Source organism: Etheostoma spectabile, chromosome 7 (genome assembly GCF_008692095.1).
Source record: "Etheostoma spectabile isolate EspeVRDwgs_2016 chromosome 7, UIUC_Espe_1.0, whole genome shotgun sequence".
Classification (NCBI taxonomy): Eukaryota; Metazoa; Chordata; class Actinopteri; order Perciformes; family Percidae; genus Etheostoma; species Etheostoma spectabile.
The window spans coordinates 6,832,109-6,853,018 of record NC_045739.1 but is presented as its reverse complement, the minus strand read 5'-3'; the positions used below and the strand labels follow the sequence as shown (position 1 = coordinate 6,853,018).

At 41.0% G+C, this 20,910-nt stretch overlaps 2 protein-coding genes across 11 annotated transcripts in view; one reads left to right on the top strand and one right to left on the bottom strand.

Annotated features, from left to right (window-relative positions):
• zbtb46 (zinc finger and BTB domain containing 46) overlaps window positions 1-9,011 on the top strand; it is a 60,864-nt gene extending 51,853 nt beyond the window's left edge. For 7 of the 9 annotated variants that reach the window (XM_032521507.1, XM_032521506.1, XM_032521510.1 and 4 more), the window contains exons 6-7: window positions 509-551; window positions 667-3,266. In XM_032521507.1, coding sequence (XP_032377398.1) covers window positions 509-551; window positions 667-1,466 — 843 coding nt within the window. In that variant the 3' untranslated portion in view covers window positions 1,467-3,266. Of the gene's footprint in view, window positions 1-399; window positions 552-666; window positions 3,267-4,306; window positions 4,483-4,591 lie in introns of those variants that run through there. The other 2 variants (XM_032521511.1, XM_032521512.1) reach the window with 2 other exon arrangements.
• A 240-nt stretch (window positions 9,012-9,251) lies between these two features.
• Window positions 9,252-20,910, bottom strand: part of slc2a4rg (SLC2A4 regulator) — a 38,711-nt gene continuing 27,052 nt past the window's right edge. The window contains exons 6-9 of one of the 2 annotated variants that reach the window (XM_032521513.1): window positions 19,258-19,531; window positions 18,102-18,242; window positions 16,143-16,270; window positions 9,252-15,341 (exon numbers count right to left, since the gene is read on the bottom strand). In XM_032521513.1, the coding sequence (XP_032377404.1) occupies window positions 15,230-15,341; window positions 16,143-16,270; window positions 18,102-18,242; window positions 19,258-19,531 (655 nt within the window). In that variant the 3' untranslated portion in view covers window positions 9,252-15,229. The remainder of the gene's footprint in view (window positions 15,342-16,142; window positions 16,271-18,101; window positions 18,243-19,257; window positions 19,532-20,910) is intronic. The other variant, XM_032521514.1, reaches the window with a different exon arrangement.

Below are 20,910 nucleotides of genomic sequence, written 5' to 3'. Positions count from 1 at the left end.
GAGGAGGAGGAGGAGTGTAGGGCCTGAGGAAAAATTGGTGGGGGTGAAGGAATGGCAGGAGCATCGAGTAGATGGAGAAAGGATAGTTTCAGTTTCAATGGGATGTAGATGAGAGAAAAAACAAGGGGGAGGTGTTTTGGTGCACCTTGCTGTATCAGGCAGATAATATTATTAATACTGTAGATCAACCTAATTGCTCAATCTGTGTCTCATAGGACGGCTCTGGCATCTAGGAACTGTCAGCTATTCATAAGACTTTTTCTGTTTGCTTGCTAATCTCTAACAATGTATCCATGTCTGCTAAGTCATTCTAATCTGTCTGTGTTGCTCTTGTGTTTTCTTTTTTTACTTTTTTGTTTTCATGTCTTTGTTTCTGTGTTTCTCACGTGTGGAAAAAAGGTTGTGTTCACAGCTTGTCTCACCTGCCTGCCTCCTGCATGCCCACACAACAATCCATACAGACCAAATAAATGTGTGTGTGACATAACGGGATGTTTTGTGCTTACAGGAGGGTGTAAAAGACAAAGAAGAAATGAAAGAGTACAGCACAGGTATGGTTTAGGCTTTAAAATTGAAGTATGTCATGTTGATATAACTTAAGAGAGACTTTGTATCTTTTATCTATTTCTCTCACTTTTACTCTCACTTTTCTTCTCACTATCTCAGCCTTGGAAGGTGACCAGTCTCCTGTCGAGAGGGATCAGATGGGCGATGAGAGCTGTGTTGGTGGCTTGACTGTGCCTGCGTCAGTGTCAGGGGCTGGCAGAGGAACTAAAGGGCTGATGGTGCTGGGCGAAGAGGTTGGGTCAGGGAGAAGAGTCCTGCCAGAGCCCGGTGCCTGGCCCTCACAGGGGTTTGCCTGCTCCCTGTGCAAACGGCTGTTCAGCAGCCTGGAGCACCTCAGGGAACACGAGTACCGCCACACCCTGTCTCTGATGGCCTTGTCTCTGGACTGGCCGAGCATGCACGGTCCGTACCACCAACCTACCCAGCCCCATCACCAGCCACAATCCCAGCCTGTCCACTTCCACCAGTCCCTTTACCGCCCTGCGTTGGAAGAGCCCGTGCCGGCGCGCTACCTCTGCTCCCAGTGCCCCGCCAGCTTCACCCTCAAATCCAATGCAGACCGACACGAAAAGACCATCCACTTCAAGAAGAAGCTGATGCAGTGTGTGTACTGTCTGAAAAACTTCAGAGACCGCACAGACCTGCACAGGCACCTGTCCTCTGTGCACTCCAAAGAGAGAGGGCATACCTGCCCTGCCTGTGCCAAGGCTTTTAGCACCCAGAAAAACCTGTCTACACATGTTAAAGTGTGCTGCCAGGTGGGGTCAGTGCCAGGAGATATGCTGGGAAGAGGCACCGGGATGGAAATTTGTCAGGGTGGGGTTATAGATTCACTGTGGCGGCTTTCTCAAGAGATGAAAGTTGACGATCATGATCTCAGTATCAATTTGGAAAATTGATACAGGCCGCAGGTTTATGTACACATATTCATACCTATCAGCTAGCAGTGTATTGTTCATGACAAAATGCTCTGTGGCGTCATTGCACTGGGAAGGAAAAGCTTCCTTTTAAATCAAGTATCTGTTGAGATTTTTAAAAAATACCTAGGGACTACTGTTTTTTTTACAACTTGTTAAATATTATGCCATTATTTTTTTACTATGAATTGACAGCGTACATGTAAACGATGCACAGTTGCTATGCAAAGCCGATCCGTTTAAACAACAACTGACTCAAATCATAAGTAGAACTGATTTTTAAGTAATCTTTAGGTTTGTAAATAATCTGAGTGTGCACTGATTAGAACCAATAACAGGTGAATAACTTTTCTGTTGTGGTGCTGAGTGGAGAGACGTGGTGGCGTCTTTCCGCCTCCATGACCTAAACCACTTGTCTGGCTCTCTGTCGCCAGTCACCAGGTTGACTAAACTCTTCTCTCCTTTTTAGGCAGAGAGATCTTTATCTTTGTGTCCACCCCTGCATTATAGGCACAAAGACACTCAGGCATAACTGTGACTCACAGCCCACACAACCACACCACCTGCAGGAACGTTGTAGAATTGCAGCATGAGATTAAAATTAAGACCCAAATCTGATGGTTTCTGTTGCCAGTGATAGTGTTCCTCAAAATAGCATAAAACGTAAAGGAATATTCTTATCTATTTTTGAAACACTGTGGTTACTTTTCATTAAATTGAAACTCAAAGCAAAACTAAGTAATTGGATCACCATCCCCACTGGACACGTAGCTTGTCATCTCGTCACTCTGACGTGGTTACCTTCAGTCAGTGCTGTCAGATCAGTGCAGATGGAGGGGATGTGTCAAACCAGACAACGCCAGCTAAACAATAGACCAGTAGCAGCTCTGATGGGGGTTGGGTGGTGTCATTTTCACTCTCTCTGTCCATCTCCTCTATCCCAGATCTGTAAGTCTTCTTTCGGCTGAAGCTGGATAGTAATTGGTCCTTCACGGGTCCGGCCCTTCTTAACCCCTGACCTCTTCATCTGAAGAGGAAGTGGGGGCCAAGGAGTAGATGCCCCTTAAACCAGATGAGATTAGTGATGTTACTGCTGCAGACAGATAAGTGTGTGACAAGTGGGAAAAATTCAGTAGAGGAATAAGGGAGATGGCGAGTGTGTTGCAGAGCTGCGAAGATATTTGAATCAGCATGAGCACTGACTTCTGAATTATTGCTAATATAAATCCACACCAATTTTGGCCAAAAATGCAGGCCTGCAACTATAAACCAAGATATTTTCCTGAGACAGCCCAGCAATGAAGGTGCGTTGGGAAGACATCCACCTGTGTTTCCCTCTAATATTCCACCGTCACTCCAACACATAGAACTGTAATTTCTACATGTTCAATAAAAGCAGAACTGGTGTCTTGCCCTTGCCCGTTGTGTGTTCATACACACAGGGAACTCCCAAATGCCAAATTCTTTCTCATACTAAATCCCATCTCTCAGGTAACACTCTGTTCTAGCCGGCAGCTGAAACAGACCGGCTGGCTCAGAGAAGTTAGGAACTAATCAGGAACTCTGCAGAGCCAGCCATTCAGGAGAAACGACAAATACTGTACGGCTGTTGTGAGGAGTGATTATGTGTTATTGTAAATGTTGAAAAATGTTTCATTTTAGAATATATCATTTCCTCCTTAACCCCCCCTCCCCTCCATGCATTACTTTTCAAAACGAAATTATATTCTGCTTGTAGTTTTTGTGCTGTAATTAAACTACGATGGAAAATGTTTAATCCTCTCTGTAGTTTTTATCTTTTTATTTGTGTGTCGTGCACATCATTCACACAATCAGTATTAGTATAGTATTTCTTTCTTTTGTCTTTGCGTTCTAAAAACAAACAATAAGGTGTTCAAATCTGTTGTGCAAGTTGATGTGTACTTGCATGTTTTGTGCTGTTGGGTGTTTAATCAGAGCAGAAGTCGATTTGCAGATGGAGGTAATTATATTGTATTGCTTTAAAGCTATAACCCTGAACCGTGTGTTTGACCCTTCCTCCATGAACAGTAGTTGTGTTGTGCTTGTGTTCTCATAAATTCAGTCCTGAGCTCTCATGGTCATACACTGTATGCCTTGACTGCAAGTTTTTCTCACACACACACACACACACACGCACTCCCACATACACGCACGCACGCACGCACGCACGCACGCACGCACGCACGCACGCACGCACGCATCGCCACGACGCACAGCACGCCACACACACCACAAACACACACACACACACACACACACACACACACACACACACACACACACACAATCTGTTTACTTGGATGCCCTTCACCTGGCTTAACCGCCATTTAAGTCAAGAGAAGACCTTGAGATAATTGGTTTACTAGGCCTTTACACAAGATTGGGACATGGTATTAACATTAGTTTTTTTTATTTTAATTTCTTTGCTGAAGCCTCCCTTTGTGTGTGTGGTTTTATTTCCCAACCTGCACCCTTCTTGTCATTGTCTATGTTTGTCTTTCTGTCTGTGTTTTGCTGTCCATAGCAGAGACCCTCTAGAGCAACTAAGGCAGACTGACTGTTGTGTGTCGTGTTTATAGTATCTCTTTATTGCTTTAGTATGGAGGAAGAGCTGTTGCCAGGGCAACTGTAGCTTTGACTGGGATTTGTGTGGCTATGGGAATTGATGATACATTTCTACACCATGCCGCTAATTAAATGTAATAACTGAAAAGTGACGTTTTTTTGGTTTATTCAAAAGAGCTTGATTCAAAACTAATCTTTTATCTCTTTTTTTTCCCTCCCTCCTTATGTCCACACAGTGAATGACTTCACAGTGATCCGTAAAAAGTTCAAGTGCCCCTACTGCAGTTTCTCTGCTATGCACCAGTGCATCCTGAAGAGGCACATGCGCTCTCACACTGGCGAGAGGCCCTACCCCTGTGAAATCTGTGGCAAGAAGTTCACCAGAAGGGAGCACATGAAGAGGCACACACTGGTGAGGGCAGCGATGTGATTACCAGTAGGGGGCAGTAAATCACACCATATAGGCTACTAAAGTGTAAATACATAGTTTATATGTTAAATGATGTGCTTCTGTCCAACAGGTCCACAGCAAAGACAAGAAGTACGTGTGTAAAGTGTGCAGCCGGGTCTTCATGTCAGCAGCCAGCGTCGGAATCAAACACGGCTCGAGGCGCCATGGCGTCTGCGCCGACTGCTCTGGCCGGGGCATGGCCGCGCTGCTGGACCACCACGGGGAGGTGGGAGGAGACATCTCTCCGGAGGAGGAGCTGTATCCCGGCGACCGTTTCCACGATGACCAGGCGGAGTGCGACGGTGATGGAGAGGGGGAGGAGGAGATGATGGTCGAAGGGGACGGAGAGATGATGGGAGAAGGGGAGGAGGAAAGAGGGAAGTGGAAGGACTCGGGGATGACCTCCGAGGCACACGGAGCACTGGACAATGAGAAGGAGGAGAGCGACTCCTCGGCACAGGAGGGGGAGCAGCAGAACGGGAGTGAGAGGGACTTCACCTGGATCTCCTAGGATCTGTCAGGCACCTATCAGCGGCTCGTCAACCAATCTCTAAAGATCTCTTGCGATCTCTCAGGCAGAATCCTCTGCTCTCTTTACCCATTCGTCCCACCGTGGGCAGGCCTTCCTTTGAATGGAAATGCTGTAGGGTGATGCGCGACAATGATCTAGAACCATCATGAGTAACACAATCAAATGCACACACAGACAGACACACACAGACAGACACACACACACAAACCAAACACACAAACACACACACACACACACACACACACACACACACACACACACACACACACACTTAGGCTATTCTCAACCTTGACTGCCATAGTAGAAGAAGAGTGGTCAAGAGATGGCTCAAGTGCAAGGCTTTTTCTGCTTACCTCCTTTACTTCTGATGCAGTGTTTTTTGTGTTTCTTTTTCTTGAGGGTTCAGGCCAGAGTCCAGTAGTTTTCTACTCTGTCACAACAGAAATCAACGAGGACGCTGCCAAGGACATGGCCAATGCAAGACTGCAACTTTGTATGTTTGCCATCACAATCACCATGGAAACCAAGGATCACTGACAGTGTAGGGAAAAAGCCAGGAGGGATGGAGGGTGAGGGGGGAGGGGGGTGGGGAGGGTGTCTTGGTCCCACCTCGGCTGTAATGTTTCTTGGGAAAGCGTCTCTCTACGAGTGAAGGGAGAGTCTGAATCTATTGCGAAGCTACGCGTGTCAGAGGGCCGGGCAGCTTGATGGCACATTGTCGATGCAGAGTCCTACTGCCACAGACTTGCACTTTAATGACAACTGACTCCTATCAAAGCCCTGAACCCGTGGTTTACATTTTTGATCTGATCTTTACTTACCTAAACAACTCGGTGACCGCACCTACCTTTAAGGATATACTTTATGTCCTCTTGACTGTTATCACAATATAGAAATCACTGAATCTTTGTGCAGATTGCTGTTTATATAGCCAATGCCTTTTCAGTGGGTTCCTTGAGTTTACCACACACAGTTTCTATCAATCCATTCCAACAAATACTGAAGAATTGACTAATGTACATATGTTTTTTTTATTATTATTATTTAAAAGGGGAATGTGTTTGAGACAGAGAGAGACAAAGAGAGTGTATGCCAGAGTTTGTAGACAACGTGGACATCTGTGTCAGCTTCCCCGTTTGGAAAATCAACAATGGATCCACACGAACTACACGATTAACTCTTTCTGTCTCTCTCGTTGTCTCTGGTTCAGTTTCTCAAACAGTGAAGGTTGTGATGATAGGACCTGAGAGCCACGTCTCTCACAGCGGAAGAGGAACTGCCTTTGTTTCAAAAGCTCTTTTTTTCTTTTTTCCCTTCATGTCAGTCATGGAGTTCCAGTTTCTCAATACAGAATATGCAGCCTCTTTCCATGGTTTAGCTCTCATTTGGGGATCTATTTTATCCAGCTTTGTAAGGTTAAAAGAAGAGGATCAAAATTGCGCTTGACATGTCCAAGTTTGATATTCGTAGAGAGTGTAACATTAATTTGTTTTGTTTAAAAGCTATTTATTGAAAATTTGTGGATTTCCATATTTTTTGGAGAAGTCATTCCCTCCTCTCTCTTTCTCAATCTCTCTCTCCCCCCCCCCCCTCTCTTTCTCTCTCTCTGTTTTTGGGTGGAACACAATGGGTGTTTGTATGCAAGGATGTTTGAGTGTCCAGTGTCCAAAAAAAAAGAGTCTATATCAATTTCCTAAGATTATTTCCATGTTTTCGGCAATGTTGACATTGACAATTCAAGTGAGCCAGACGAGATGTCCTATTATTATGATTATCAGAACAATTACTGTTGTTGATGTAACTATTATGAATTATTATTAAGTGCTGGATGCTAAGCTTTATTGTGTGTTCTTTTTTTGATATTTTATATCTTGTATAAGAAAAAAAAGCTTTTATACTTTGCCTTGTTGTGGACAGCAAGCCATAAGGCTTTTATCAACCTTTTATTGTGCCAGTTTACGCTTTTTCTGTCGTATTTGCTTTTTTTTTTTACCAAGGGGAAAAACAACTTCACTGTCAAACTTCTCTGTTAGATATTGATTGAAACATATATTCTGCACATGCTTTTGCATCACTAATGTACACTAATTGATTTATATCGAACCAAAAACTATCTAGTACCTTGTATACATGAAGTGCTTTTCGTTTCACAGTGTGTATGTGTGTGCGTGTGCGTGTGTGTGCAGGTGCTTTTTTGGGATTTTATTGTCGTGGTTAACAGTTTTGTTGTTGGGGTTGTTTTTATTTTTTGAACCTGTCACTATTTGTCACAGTTTGAAAAAAGTGCACATGCCATGGTATTATTGTGAATATGAAGAAGGGCTGTGTGAAAGGACCGGCTAGCTTTTGAAGATTGCATCTTAAAACCAAGCTGATTCGATATTTTGTTTCTAGTTTCTACTGTCTCACGCCTGGCACGACACACAATCAAGTAGAAATGCAGCATGCAGACACAACGCTCCCCTCAGACAGTGTTGAGAATACATGCTGTGTTTCTATCTGCCAGTGTTTACTGGCTTGAGTTCATTTACACACATAAAAAAAAAAAGGGAAAGTGAGCACTGCAGTAGTAACTCTGGGAAACATGTTGCCTATCTGCTACAGGTGGCATGGAATGCACTTCCCATTAACCTCCACTGAGAAACTCTCTGATTTATGATGCTTTCTTCATGTCTGGCAACTGTCTTTATTTTATTTGTATTATTTATTGTGTTTTTGTTGAACCCATCTATTTAAATTTTTGGGTAGAGAAAAAAAAAGAAAAAAAAGAGAGACAATGGGGTAGTTTTTTTTTATGAATGTCAATGGTGGGTGTGGAAGGAGCCCATGATCAGCGACAAATCTCTGTCCTGTGGTGCCATCGTGGCCACTGAGAGACATCTGGATGTATGTGTGACTCCCCGGCCCCGTGCTCTTCTCACGACCTGTACTGTATGTCTTCTTCCTCATACTGGGTTGTACTTCAGGAAAACGTCTGCCATCAACCCCTCAATATGTGCCTCAATGACATTTCACCCGTGTGCTTGTGAGAGTGTCTGCTACCGAGAGATGGGTATGTTTGTGTCAACGGATAGAGATTACTAAAATGTGGCTGATCAGATTAGAGGTGCAAAATGTTTGAGGATAAATCTTCGAAGAGACAAATCATGATGGGTGACTAGATTCTCCTTCCCACCGTGTATTGATGACCTATTGTGCCCTATCTGTGGTCTTAACTGCATGCCTGTGCTTATTTCGTCATACCAAAGCGACGTCTTCGGCATCTGCACACAACTGTCTCATTCCACACGATGCAAAACTGGAACTATTTGCTCTATTGCAGATGAATATGGGTATTCTTAGACGTGTACAAATTGCAATCCTCATTTAGCCTGTATAGCTTGATTCACATGTGCAAATCATGAAGCCATAGATATGGGTATATCTATATTATACTATATTTCAAAATTGGCGCTTTTTACTTTAGATTTTGTTCTGTGTGTATACCTTCATATATATGAATTTATATTACTATTATATATTATTTATTTTCTCTCAAGTTTCAGAAGGTCTTTGATTTGTATGAGGTCACACTTGAAGCTTGAGGCTTGTTTATTTTCATTGGGAATATTGTTCAATATGATACTGACTTTATATTGATGATTATCATAAACCTGTGTTTGTAACAAAATGTGTTAAATAATCCAAAAAAAAAAACCTGTCCTGTTTTTACACCTGTTTTGTTTTCGGGCAGATTGAAGTGCTCTTGTGCAGATATTTTTTTTTTTTGGTTGATAGTACTGATCACAAAACATTTTTACAGCCAACCATGAGCCTCCTGTTTTTGATGTTGGGGCCGGCCCACCGGCCATCCGAGCCTCTTTTTAACTTCATGTTTAGTGGAAGAATTAGCTTGACTATTATTTGCAAAAACCAATCAATCTCAATAAATTTTGAAATTGCTGCTGTAAAGAAGTGACACGTGTGTGTTGTGCCTTTTTGTTTTCGCCTGCCTCTTGGGAAGGTTGACGTACAAAGTGTTATGGCCACCTGCGGTCCACAAGGGGGCAGAATAGACAAGTTAAAGAAAGTAGACACAAAGGAATTAATCCTGACTATTGATTTCACATTGCTACATTTCCTTATTTGGAAGAGTAGCCTAACATAGCCTGCATTCATCATTATTTATCTACAACAAAGATTAATATAGAATCTGTCAGCAGACTTCTTCCATTCAGGTTTATTTTCTTTCTGTCACATTACATCACATAGATCACATTATCAGCATCATACATGGTCATCCATCTTTTCAAGCACTAGACATAGGCTTGACATTCAGACAAATACTCTGAGTGCACCACTCCTCAGAAAGTGCTTCCTCCATGTGCGTGGGACAGCAGATGAAGACCAGTTGCCGAGCCCACACACAGGAGAAATCTTGCCCTCCAGTGAAGACCCGAGGCTGGCGTTACATTTCCCTCAAAAGCGCTTTTAGCTTTGTGTGTGTGTGTGTGTGTGTGTGTGTGTTTTTGTCAGGCTGCGATGAGCATTTTTACATTTAGAGGAAAACAAACTACATCAGCCGTGGGCTATCAGTTACTGAAAGGGGAAATCTGACACATAAAACCCTTCAGTGTTGTATCTCCTAACAAAAAGAACAAAAATGAGCAATGCTAGACATGCAATACAAACTCAACCAGAAAATCGATCAATCAATCAACCAACCAACAAATCAATGCAAAAACAAAAACAAGCAAAAGTCCGTTTTCACACCAGCCAGTGTTAGGCTCCGTAAAAAAACATAACCGGAGAAAAAAGGTAATTTAAATGAGAGATCTGACAAACAGAGGGTAAAATGTAAAAGCCCAAACAATAACGCCACAGTAGCAGAAGCAGAGAATTGAGAGGAGCTGCCATTGCAATGGTATACATTACATTTGATTTGGAAGGAGATCTATTGGCTTTGCTGCTGCTGGTTTATGCAAACACGAAAACTGCCATTCAAGAAAACGGCACATACATTTTGACATGTGGAAATATAAAATGAAGGCTTTATTTGATGCACATTTCAAGGGTTTAGTTTAGCTTAATATACTGGGTAAAGGCTTGGGTGGGACCACAGTAAAGCTGGATAGGACAAGAACAGGAAATGGAAAAAGGACAAGGTGATCAGAGAAGAATCACTGTAGTGAAAATGAAATGGGAAGTATATGTCAAATAGGAAACAAGTGGAAGACGCTAAAAGCGTGCTGTCGGTTGGAATGTGCAGGGCAGGATAAAGATTCCCACAAAGTTAAAATTTGAAGGTTATCCTGCCTAACATCAACTTTACGTCACAACCACAAACAACATCCACGGCCATGATAAACACACATGTTCAGAAACATTTCTATTTGGCAGGGAGAAAGACAAAATATGAACAGAAACAGTGTGAGCAAGAAGCCCAGATGTCACCAAAAAGCTTGAGTTAGTTCTTGTTCCATTATAAAAGCATCTCATTGCACAAAGTAAGATAGTAAAGCAATACTGCATAGGTGCATAATTTCATATGACAGAGCCGTGTGGCGACAGCTGCGGGTGTTAAAATCAAGACGCGCTACAGGTTCACTACAGGCAGTACAAACTAGCCGGCAAATAGAACAACGAAAAGACTTTTTTTTATAGGTTTTACATTCAACGATTTTTTTTCTCCCCTTTGCCTCCAAGCTACAATATACATAGAATCTTTTACGTGTTATGTTCACTATAGCTTCTTAATCGACTTAAAAAGAAATGTCTGAAAGAAAATAGTCCGAGCAACTATACTGTAAAAAAGTATACTTTTCATTTAACAAGAAAAACAACAACAATATATGAAAAAGCCTCATGGTTCTCTTTATATTGCATTATGTACAAGAAAGCCCTGAAACGGCAAATCCATCTTTATATCGCCACTGCTGTCTGCTCTCTTCCCCTGTACACACATTAACACTAACAGTTACCGTCAATCTCCAGCTCCCATTTTATAGGTGAAAGTTGTGATGTATTTTTTCAAAAACTCCAAAAGAGCAACTTTGTACCCACAGTTCTTTCTGGCCATAATGACACAAGCCAAAATCATTGAGCAGAGCTCTTACTGATACGACTTGAGCCTTGATCTTCACAGGCCAGTATAGTGCAACTCGAGGAAAAAGAAAAAAAACAAAACATAAAAAAAAAGGTGGAATAGCGGCAACCTCAGGAACCTGTTAGCTTAACACATGCCATTTAGTACCAGCATTTAATACCATCTGCCTCTTACTCTGCTGGTGGAATCTAAAAGTGCTTATGATGGAGAGAGACCTGATGGTGTGCATTCGACACTCAATGAACGACCAAACCAGAGATAACAGAATTAAAAGTGGTAACTAGCACTAATAACAGTATCTACATAGTTACTACCTCAGCTCAGTAAAATGTAAAGAAGTGTGTGAGTATTTTGGAAAAAAATAAACTCAAGGCAGTAAAGCACTGTAAAAGCATCTGCTATGAAGACATTAATGTGAAGCCACAGACTGAGACTGGTGTTATCCCATCACTGAGACAAGGCAGGTGCTGCTTTCGGCCCTTGGCACTCCTCCAAAGAAAAGTGATTGACTACCTTTAGTACCACACTGTACTTCCCAGTACCACACTTCTAAAAAAAAAAAACAGACAGTATGTTTAGTACAATACATCTGACAGAGAGCAAGACAGGCTATTAATGGGGGACCCTAGGGGTACAGAACCCCCTATCCCTGACACCCCATTTCTTCTATCGGGCAGTGATGATATCACTCCCACCCTCTCGGAAAATAAGAAAATCATTTTACTTCAAAATTTGTGTATATAAAATGTCCATGTATAAAAACATCACGCATTTGCACAGTGCAACGTAGTGCAATTTCATTAGGTCAGTATACCTTTTTCCTTTTTATGTTCTTTTCATTGGCACTTGTGAAGTTTCTGACCGGAAGCTTATCTAGGATGCCAGTGGAATAAATGGTTTACAGGCAGGATCATTCATTTTCAAAACAAAAAACAGGTGATTTATAATGGGAAATTAATGTGATATTGTTTTACCACTATTCCGGCTAACATGTGTGCTTAATATGTTTGACTTCAAGCCACCAATTAACAGTCAAGCATCTGCTTTCATTGACAAGCGATAACATGGTTTCAGCCAACAGCAGACGGCACCGGTGACCTGGTGGCGACAGGAGAAAGCACAGGTGTTTCTATGGCGACAGAAGTCTGAAGTCAGACTGTACCTCAGCCAATGATTTATGCTCATATAGGAGAGGACAGGCACTGTGTTTGTGCAAGTGTCATACGTTGCTAAGGTGGTCAGGTCAGTGTCAGGAGCGCTTAGAGAGTAGACGACACACAGCAGAATCTACATTCAAAAAGCTGCTAACAGTACAAGAGGGAATCTCTTCAAAACTATCCACCTACTGTCACAAGAGCAGATCCGATAAAATACCTGTTAAGAGTTTTTCTTTCTTAGGATAGAGGGTGTCACAGGTTGATAAGCCCTGTGAGGCAAATTTGTGATTTTGAGCTAAATAAATAAATTGGCTTAACTATAGTTAATGGGAAGCGGAAGAAGTTATCATTTTTTTAAAATGATTTTTGTCTTTTCTCAATATCATGTACTAAGTCGGCTTGGAGCAAGTTAATGACTATACGTTACTAATGATACAAATAATCTTCTGGGGATCTCTGAATTTAGGAATTACTTGAAAATGTTGTTAACTATAACTACTGATGTGTAGTTATGTATTTCCCTTTATCATTAGTATCCCCAACAAGAGAGCATTACTGAAAATACACTTCACCCTGCCGGGGTACAGTTTTTGGCTGGTAACCTTCAAAGAATAACTAGTTGACTTTGTATTTGTCTTTTGTAGGAACACTGTAGAGTGTCTTTTCCACACACACACACACACACACACACACACACACACACACACACACAACAAACACACACCACACACACACACACACACACACACACACACACACACACACACACACAAACTGTATACAGTATATATAATAATAATAATAATAATAATAATCCAAGTTTCTCTAAAAGATTAAAGGAGCAGTGTGTAGGATTTAATGGCATCTAGCGGTGAGTATGCAGATTGTAACCAACTGCATACCCCTTCCCTGACCCCAAAGAACCTTTGGTGGCCTTCAGGTAATAGAAAAACGTGAGAGGCCCTCTCTAGGGGCAGTGTTTGGTTTGTCCATTCTGGGCTACTGTAGAAACATGGCGGTACAACATGGCATACTCCAGGGAAGAGGACTCACTCCCTATGTAGATATTAAGGGTTTATTCTAAGCTCAAACAGAAACACAATTCTCATTTTCATGTAAAATACTGATGAAAACATAATTATGAAGATTATATTCCATTTCTGTCAATATTTCCGCCACTTAGTGCTACAAACTGCTCCTTTAAATGCTAATGTAAGGTTACCACTGCCATTTTTTCTTTCATCAAAGTATATCTTAGATAATAATATAGAATTGCCAAACTGGTTAAAAAAGGCTTTAAAATGAAAGGGTGCTATTTTTCATAGATTTTTTTTTTTTACCAAGTGAAAGGGATATATCTAATAGCCTATATTTCTTCTAGGCTTGGGAAAGCAGGCCTGACAGTTTGTATTACAGGACCATTCTAAACAATCTTTACTTTGTGAAGCATTTTTAAACTGTTGCTCCGCTTCTGTAACAATCAGTATACAGTCGCCTACCTACACTGCTGCTCAGCACTGACTGATTTTATGGTTTTCAGACCATACTAAAAGGGTTAAACACAACGTCTACAAAAAACATAGGAAAAGTCTTGGTTCCTATGAAGTTTCTACACATGTTGCAATGCTGGTTAGTGATTTATACCAGTGAGTTATTCCAAAGACTAAATATTGGGTAACTTCTCCAATTAAAACTAAGAAATGAATTTAAATGCCTGACGTTTTATCAGATAGTGACTGCTGGGTTACAATCTCTGTTATTTACCTACATACACAAGTTACATCAGTCAGACTTTAAGTTAAAGTTTCAAAGGGCAACGATCATTCATGTATCATTCATCCTGGTAAACAATCTCATTAAGAACCTCAGCTGTCAAAGGAAAAAAAAATTGCCTTTCTGCTTCAACTCACCTCAATTATGGTAATAATGACAACCACAAAGCAAGACAATATTAAACGCTGGAATCCTGCTGATTGCACAGTGCAACTACTAGTTGCTGCTGATAATAAACTCTATATAGGAAATAGATACCTACTCTTTCAGGCATACACTGTGGTTTCATTGATACTCTAAAAGAGGACTTAAATCTTCATGGTGCATATCACTTGGATACAAGCATAGAGAAGAAGAGATATTTCATATATTGTGTACATCTCTCAAAAATATTTTGGAAAGTCAAGGGTAACCCTTTTGTACCACTTGTGTGTGAGGGTTTTGTGCAGTGTGTGAAGTAGAGCTAGCTGTACAGAATTTGCTTAATGAACAATATGTACTTCAACATGAAGTCGATATCAAGTAAGGCTGAAGAAGACAGTGATGCTAGATTCAGGATTTAGCTTACATCTAAACTGTTGGTTGTAAGTGAACAGGCTTTCTGCCTTTGGTAGGTTTTATGTCACTTTAACAGTGAAAAACGGATATGCTACAGAGGTCTTACCGAGCAAATCTGGTGTTAACCCTTGAACCTCCAAAAAGTCACGTTCCACCCCATAAACAGTAGACTATTTGATGCTCCTATAATAAACAACATACCAGTATGAGTATACCAAAAAGCGTATCTGTAGTCTTTAAACATTGCCTTCGGTTGAGGCTGTGAAAAATGGCAAGAGAAAAAAAAAAATCAAATCAGAAGGTTCCCATTTAAATGTTTTCCTTATTCATGAGTTTCAGTCTTGGAAAGAGTCTCCAAACCTGCATAAAGTTCTTTTTTTCTTGCAGATTTTTTGTTGTTTGTTTTTACCCACCAGTTGTATTTTCTCTTTGTTTTTTGGAAACGGAAAAGAGAGACGGCAAACTCCCTGTAATGCTGGAGGAAGCAACACAGAGTTCCATTGTGAAGACATCTCCCCTCGTCTCCTCAGTGGAAGAGTCCACATACATCTGTCGCTCCGAGTGAGAAAGAGCTCATCTCACGGACACGGGGAGGCAACTGGATTAGTCGGTGAATCTCTGACAGGCTTTTTTCCAGCGGCAGGCTGTGCACCACATGTCTCTCTTCTCCATGCCGTACACCTTTCTGCACTTCTTTGCCTCCCCACGGGGTTTCCTTGGTAACAGCAGATGTGACAGCATAAGAACATGCACACGGACATCCAGACGCCCACACGGGCATAAAAACACATATGCATGTGCAATGTGCTCAGAGTAGGGGCAGGGTCAGGCTAACACACACAAACACTTGAGCCTTTCATTTCAACAAGTCAATATAAATGTTATTAAATGCATTTAATACATATCTTTGAAGAAGTCAATGATTTGATGCAACTGCAGTTTTCAGCACCAAAAAGTGTAATTAAGGGGTTTGGTCGTGCTTAGTGTACATGTTGTGGCTAGTTCCTGCTATTTTTCAAACCTCTCAAACTACAAACGTCGTCACAATGGAAAAGCAGCTAATTTCAAGTGATTAGCTGCTTTTCCTTTGTTTTTATTTTTTTAGATTTTCTGGGCATTTAGGCCTTTAATGACAGGACAGCTGAAGAAGTGAAAGGGGGGAATGACATGCAGCAGAGGACCACAGGTCGGAGTGGAACCTGGGCCCGCTGCGTCGAGGAGTAAACCTCTATATATGGGCGCCCGCCCTGCCAACTGAGATATCAGGGCGCCCTGCCTTTCATTGTGATGATGTTTGTAGTTTGAGTGGTAACAATTTCACAATTTCAAGTAATTGTGATATGGAGGAAAAAAGAAAGATAGAAGAAGATAGATAAAAGAAAATAAAATGATTTATCTTAAACACAAGTTCATTGTAACTAGAGATAACTGGGGCATAAATAGCCCCACCTTCTTGATTTAACCAACCAGCACTCCTCAAACAATCACACTGACAAATGGCTGATGCATACAGTACCTGGTTCCTGGTGTTGATTTAGGTGCTGGCGTTATTAAAGCATGGTTCTTGTTAACAGTGGTGTGTGTGCTGGCTGTGGGCTGCCGCTTTTCACCGATGCTAACTGTCCGGACGTGAGCAACAGGCCCCTGCAAAAGTGGAAATACATCATGAGTGCATTGTTCATTATTATGCTCATACAGTGTAGCGGTATACTTTATTCTACATGACAGTGATATACAGAATGACACAACTTTAATTCTGTCCCTGACACAATAAAGTACTCACACCTCTGGACACACATCAGACTGGTCGCTTATAACTTGGTATTCTGCCAACAGCTTGGCGGAGCCAACGGTTCATGTTTCATACTTGATGCGTTACGAAACAAGTGCTGCTGTGTCACATGTAAGGATTTGTAGTAACCATTTACAACAAATACAGTAGAATAACAGAAAAACTATTTTAACTAACTAAGAAAACCACCCAATCAGCCTCTGATTGCTGATTTGTTTTCTTGGAGAAGCCGATTCCTCTTTCTTTCTTTTTTAGCTATTGTCATCATGTGTCACTGTGATTGGCACAGCGATGACACCAGTGATGTGTATTCATTAATCACCACACCCCCTGATCTATATTCACCTTCATCCAGTCCTTTTGCACACATGAACCAAAAATAGCAGGTGTGCATGGAGTTGCCCGCACAGTTTGTGCGCCCAAGAAGTACCTTTTTGCACAATTAAAACAGAGCCCACGGGCAAACGGCACAGACATAGTCTTAGTAACAGTTGTGAAGGAATTAAGGATCAACGTTGTCTGTCTTGGTCTTCTCAGTCTCAGTGCTGATTTAAAATACTGTTGAACAGGAAGTAAGTTGGCCTAATTTACTGTTGCCATCCCTACTGTACATTACTGAGAGATCATTCTTACTGAGAGATAATTCACACTATGACCTTGTGAAGCACAGCTGTACAGTGTAACTTCTATAAGCTTGGAGGCACAAATTAACATATTTACACACAGATGACTTCCAAAGCATGCAGTATTACAGGGCCAAATTTTGTTTTAGACTTATGTGTGTTATAGCACATGTATGGCTTGAAGTTTTCTGCAACACAATCAAGACAAGATAGAGGAATTAGTTAAATATCTGCTTTTGGTGTTCCTCCTGGGCTGTAATCTCAATGTATATGCCTTTATAAGGCTGTTTTGTATGACAGAATAAGTAGAGTTTCTGTTTCTCACACTGCGAAGGCAAATGTTGAGAGATTAATCTGCTCCATCAGCACTAGCTGGCTGCACAATTCAGACGCAATCCTTTCTGGTATGTCTAAACCACAGTTCAAAATTAATTTAATAAAATGAATCTGTACATGTTTTAGATCACATTACTGTACAAACATTTTGTTTGTCCCCGCAGTAGCTGCCTGTCAGTATTATTATTGCTTTTAAGACCCTTTTATTGGTTTGTAAATCTTTAAACAGTTCAGTGCCTAAGGACGTCTGATGTGCTTTAAAGATACAATATGTGTCCCTAGATCCCTCAGGTCCTCTGACTGTCTCCTGGATGTCCCATGAGCCCAGACTCTGATTTATGGCAATGTTGCTTCAGCCATTATGGACTCAGCATAAAAAAAAAGCAAAAAACAGCCTACTAGAGGCCCCGATCACAGTTAAGACTGCATTTTAAAGTTTTTTTTTGTTACATACTGTATATGCAAGTACATTTGGTTTTATGTGTCCTTATCTTGATTATATGTAAAGCACATTGAATAGCATCTTTGGACGGACTGAACATTTAAATATAATAATTTATATATAAAAATGTAAATGAAAATATGATGGTATTAAGAAGTAGAGAAAGATAAAAACCAAAAAGAGTGACAAAGAGCTACAAAAGAAAAAAAGGTTAAGAGTTGAAACAGCAGGAAAGAAATTCAAATCAAGGATTAAAAAGGCGTGAGACAAAGCCTCACTCACCGGGACGCCTTTGAAAATGACAGGAGGGGATTGCCATGACACACTGATGCCGTTCCCTGTCCCAATTCCAGGCCCGGTCCCATTACCAGTGCCTAACCCAGCCAGCTCAGGACCCACTGGGATACTCACTGGAGCAGTGGCCTGGAACATGGACAACCACCCCACCATAACCAGGAGAGGACACAACAGAAAGATGGAGGGACAGGAAAGGTGCAGATAGAAACAGAGAAGAGAAAAAAAGATCATATAATGAGCAGGCAAGGCATTTTTACACCTTTACATCGGAAATGTGCCGTCATATCAGCTCTGCATTTTACATAAACAGAAAATGTCTGCGAGTTTTACGATTATAGATAAACAATACTGAGGTAGAATATGGCGCAAAACAGTTTTGAAGACAGCATGAACAACAGCAGTGAGAACATGGAGTTAGCAGTATTGAATAGAAAAGTATGAGTGCAGTGCCATGTGTGAAGTAGGTGTTGTAGTTTCAATGCGTTTACATACTGTAAGTCTATTTTCAAGTGCATTATGTGTTGTCATGGCAACTAGAAGTTCCATACAACCTCAAACCACTGCGAAGGACTGAATTCAATATTGAATACCTAAAAAGAAATTATACTTTAAGTGTTTTTCCAGCTAAAACAAGAATTTCATTTTTACCCTCAAGGGCATGTACTGTAAGTGAGGAGTGCACATGAATTTGTACAGTTAGGTGGAAGAAAAAGAAGAGAAAGGACAAGCATAAAGAAGAGGGAGGAGGTAGTTGCAATAAAGCAGTTCAAACAAAGTGTTGCAAGCAGGACTTTAAGCATGATTAAATGTTTTTTTTGGACTTAAAAAATATTCAGATTTAGTTCTTCAAGTGAACTGGTGTTAATATTTGCAAGAAAGTTTTTTTATCCCTTTCCTTTCCTTCTCATCCTGGGATATACTCCCACACTGGTGTAGGAGTAAAGTCATTCATTCTGACCTCAGAGCTTTTTTTCCCCCACACTGATCTCAAAAACTGCCCCTGCAGATGTAATAGAAATCTGAAATCTTTGTTGCTCTGTAACATACCAACTGCTTAACGTTTTGTCTTGTTTTCAAGGACATTACAGTTGCATCAAGTTTTAGAAATGTGTGTTTCCAAAGTCTATCTTGTGTAAATTACCTGGTAGGCGTGGTCAGTGCGGATGTGACAAAGCGTGGAAGGAGCTGACTGACTGAGCAGCGTCGGGGCTTGGCTCTGCGAATCGTTCATATTGATATGTTCAGAGTGAGGGACAGCGGTGAGGGGTGGAGGGAAGATCGGCGGAGGGCCAGACGTGGTGGGGGAGGTGGGCGTGAGGCTGGACAAGCCCTCTGTAAGGCTGTCCACGTTGACCTCGATCTCCGAGTAGTAAAAGTCCTCCTCTCCATCGCTGTAGTCCGAGTCGCTGCTTCGCCTGCAGGAGAGAAATAAAAAAAATCTCCAAGGATATTCCTAAATTAAGATTATCATTGCTCCATTTTCATTTCAGTTTCAGCTTTGAAGTGATAATAAACAGCATTGGACCTCTTAAACTTATGCAGCTTTTTTTAGACACAGCTGACTGCCCTCTTGTCTTGTACCACAGCTGCTGTACTGATGCACAGCTTCAACCCCGATATGACCACATTTTTGGGAAGGTAGTACAGGTGTGTTCTAAAATGAAGTCCTTTCATGTCAAATTCATAAACATTGGTGCCAGAAAATGCTTTATGCTGTGTTTTTAAAATTATTCCACTCACTTCTCTGTCTCATCTGCAACCATTGAATTGGTGGATCAGGTCCATGATCTCAAACAGACATTCGCCTAAAGACTGTTGCCTGTGCTCAAGGCTGGATGAGTAGGTCTATGATATATTGCCATTGCAATCTAGAACACTGTTTTCATGCGGTTAAAGATTTCTCTGGAAATGAAGCAGAAAACATTTCAGTGTACTGAAGGAATAATAATAAATGAAGAAGAATAATGTGTATTCGATGTCATATAGTTTCAATTGTATAATTGATTTGTTGATGTTTTTAATCTTGATTCAGTATTCAGTTTGATTTTTGAATACTTCAACAAAAATGCCCCGGCAAATTCACTGCACACTATGTTAATAGCTAGGATTTATAATGATGAACTGTCCACATACAAACAATACAGAAAAGATAAGATTAACAAACAAATTCTAAAAAGCATTGGGGTACATTTTTTAAAATACCGACTTGGGGTCATAGTGATCATGCCAGATGCCACTGTCTTTACTTTTGATGTTCCATTTTACTAAAATACCAGTGTAATCTTCAGACATAAGCACAGCTGTCAGGTTTATGACCAAAAAATAGTGCAGGATTAGGTTGCTCTTCCCAGCAGCAGGGGGCAGTAAAAGCCAGTGTGCTGCAGTTTGCTTAACTGTGAGGACAGTTTTTGTGGAAGCACTAAAAACTGTATAATGTTAAACTAATTCATGGAGTAACAGTCTGAGTCTGTCTCCCTCCCCTTGCTTTTGGTAATATTATAAACATACAATTATCATAATTACCATCCCCTTTAAATCTTTGCGCTGCACTGGGTGACAAATGTATCATTTTATATTATCTTACATGTACCCACTGCATTGGATAAAAGCTGTGAATGTAAACTAGTGTGTTATTGTTACAATGTGATACAATGGACCCCATATGATACAATGTGAATTTTTTTTTACATTTATATCATATTCAGTTATCTTTAAAGCATTGTGATACAAATGTATCTGCTTCTTTATTGGGCAATAGCACAAGTCACAGGTGTAAAGCAGCTGTAATACCCAA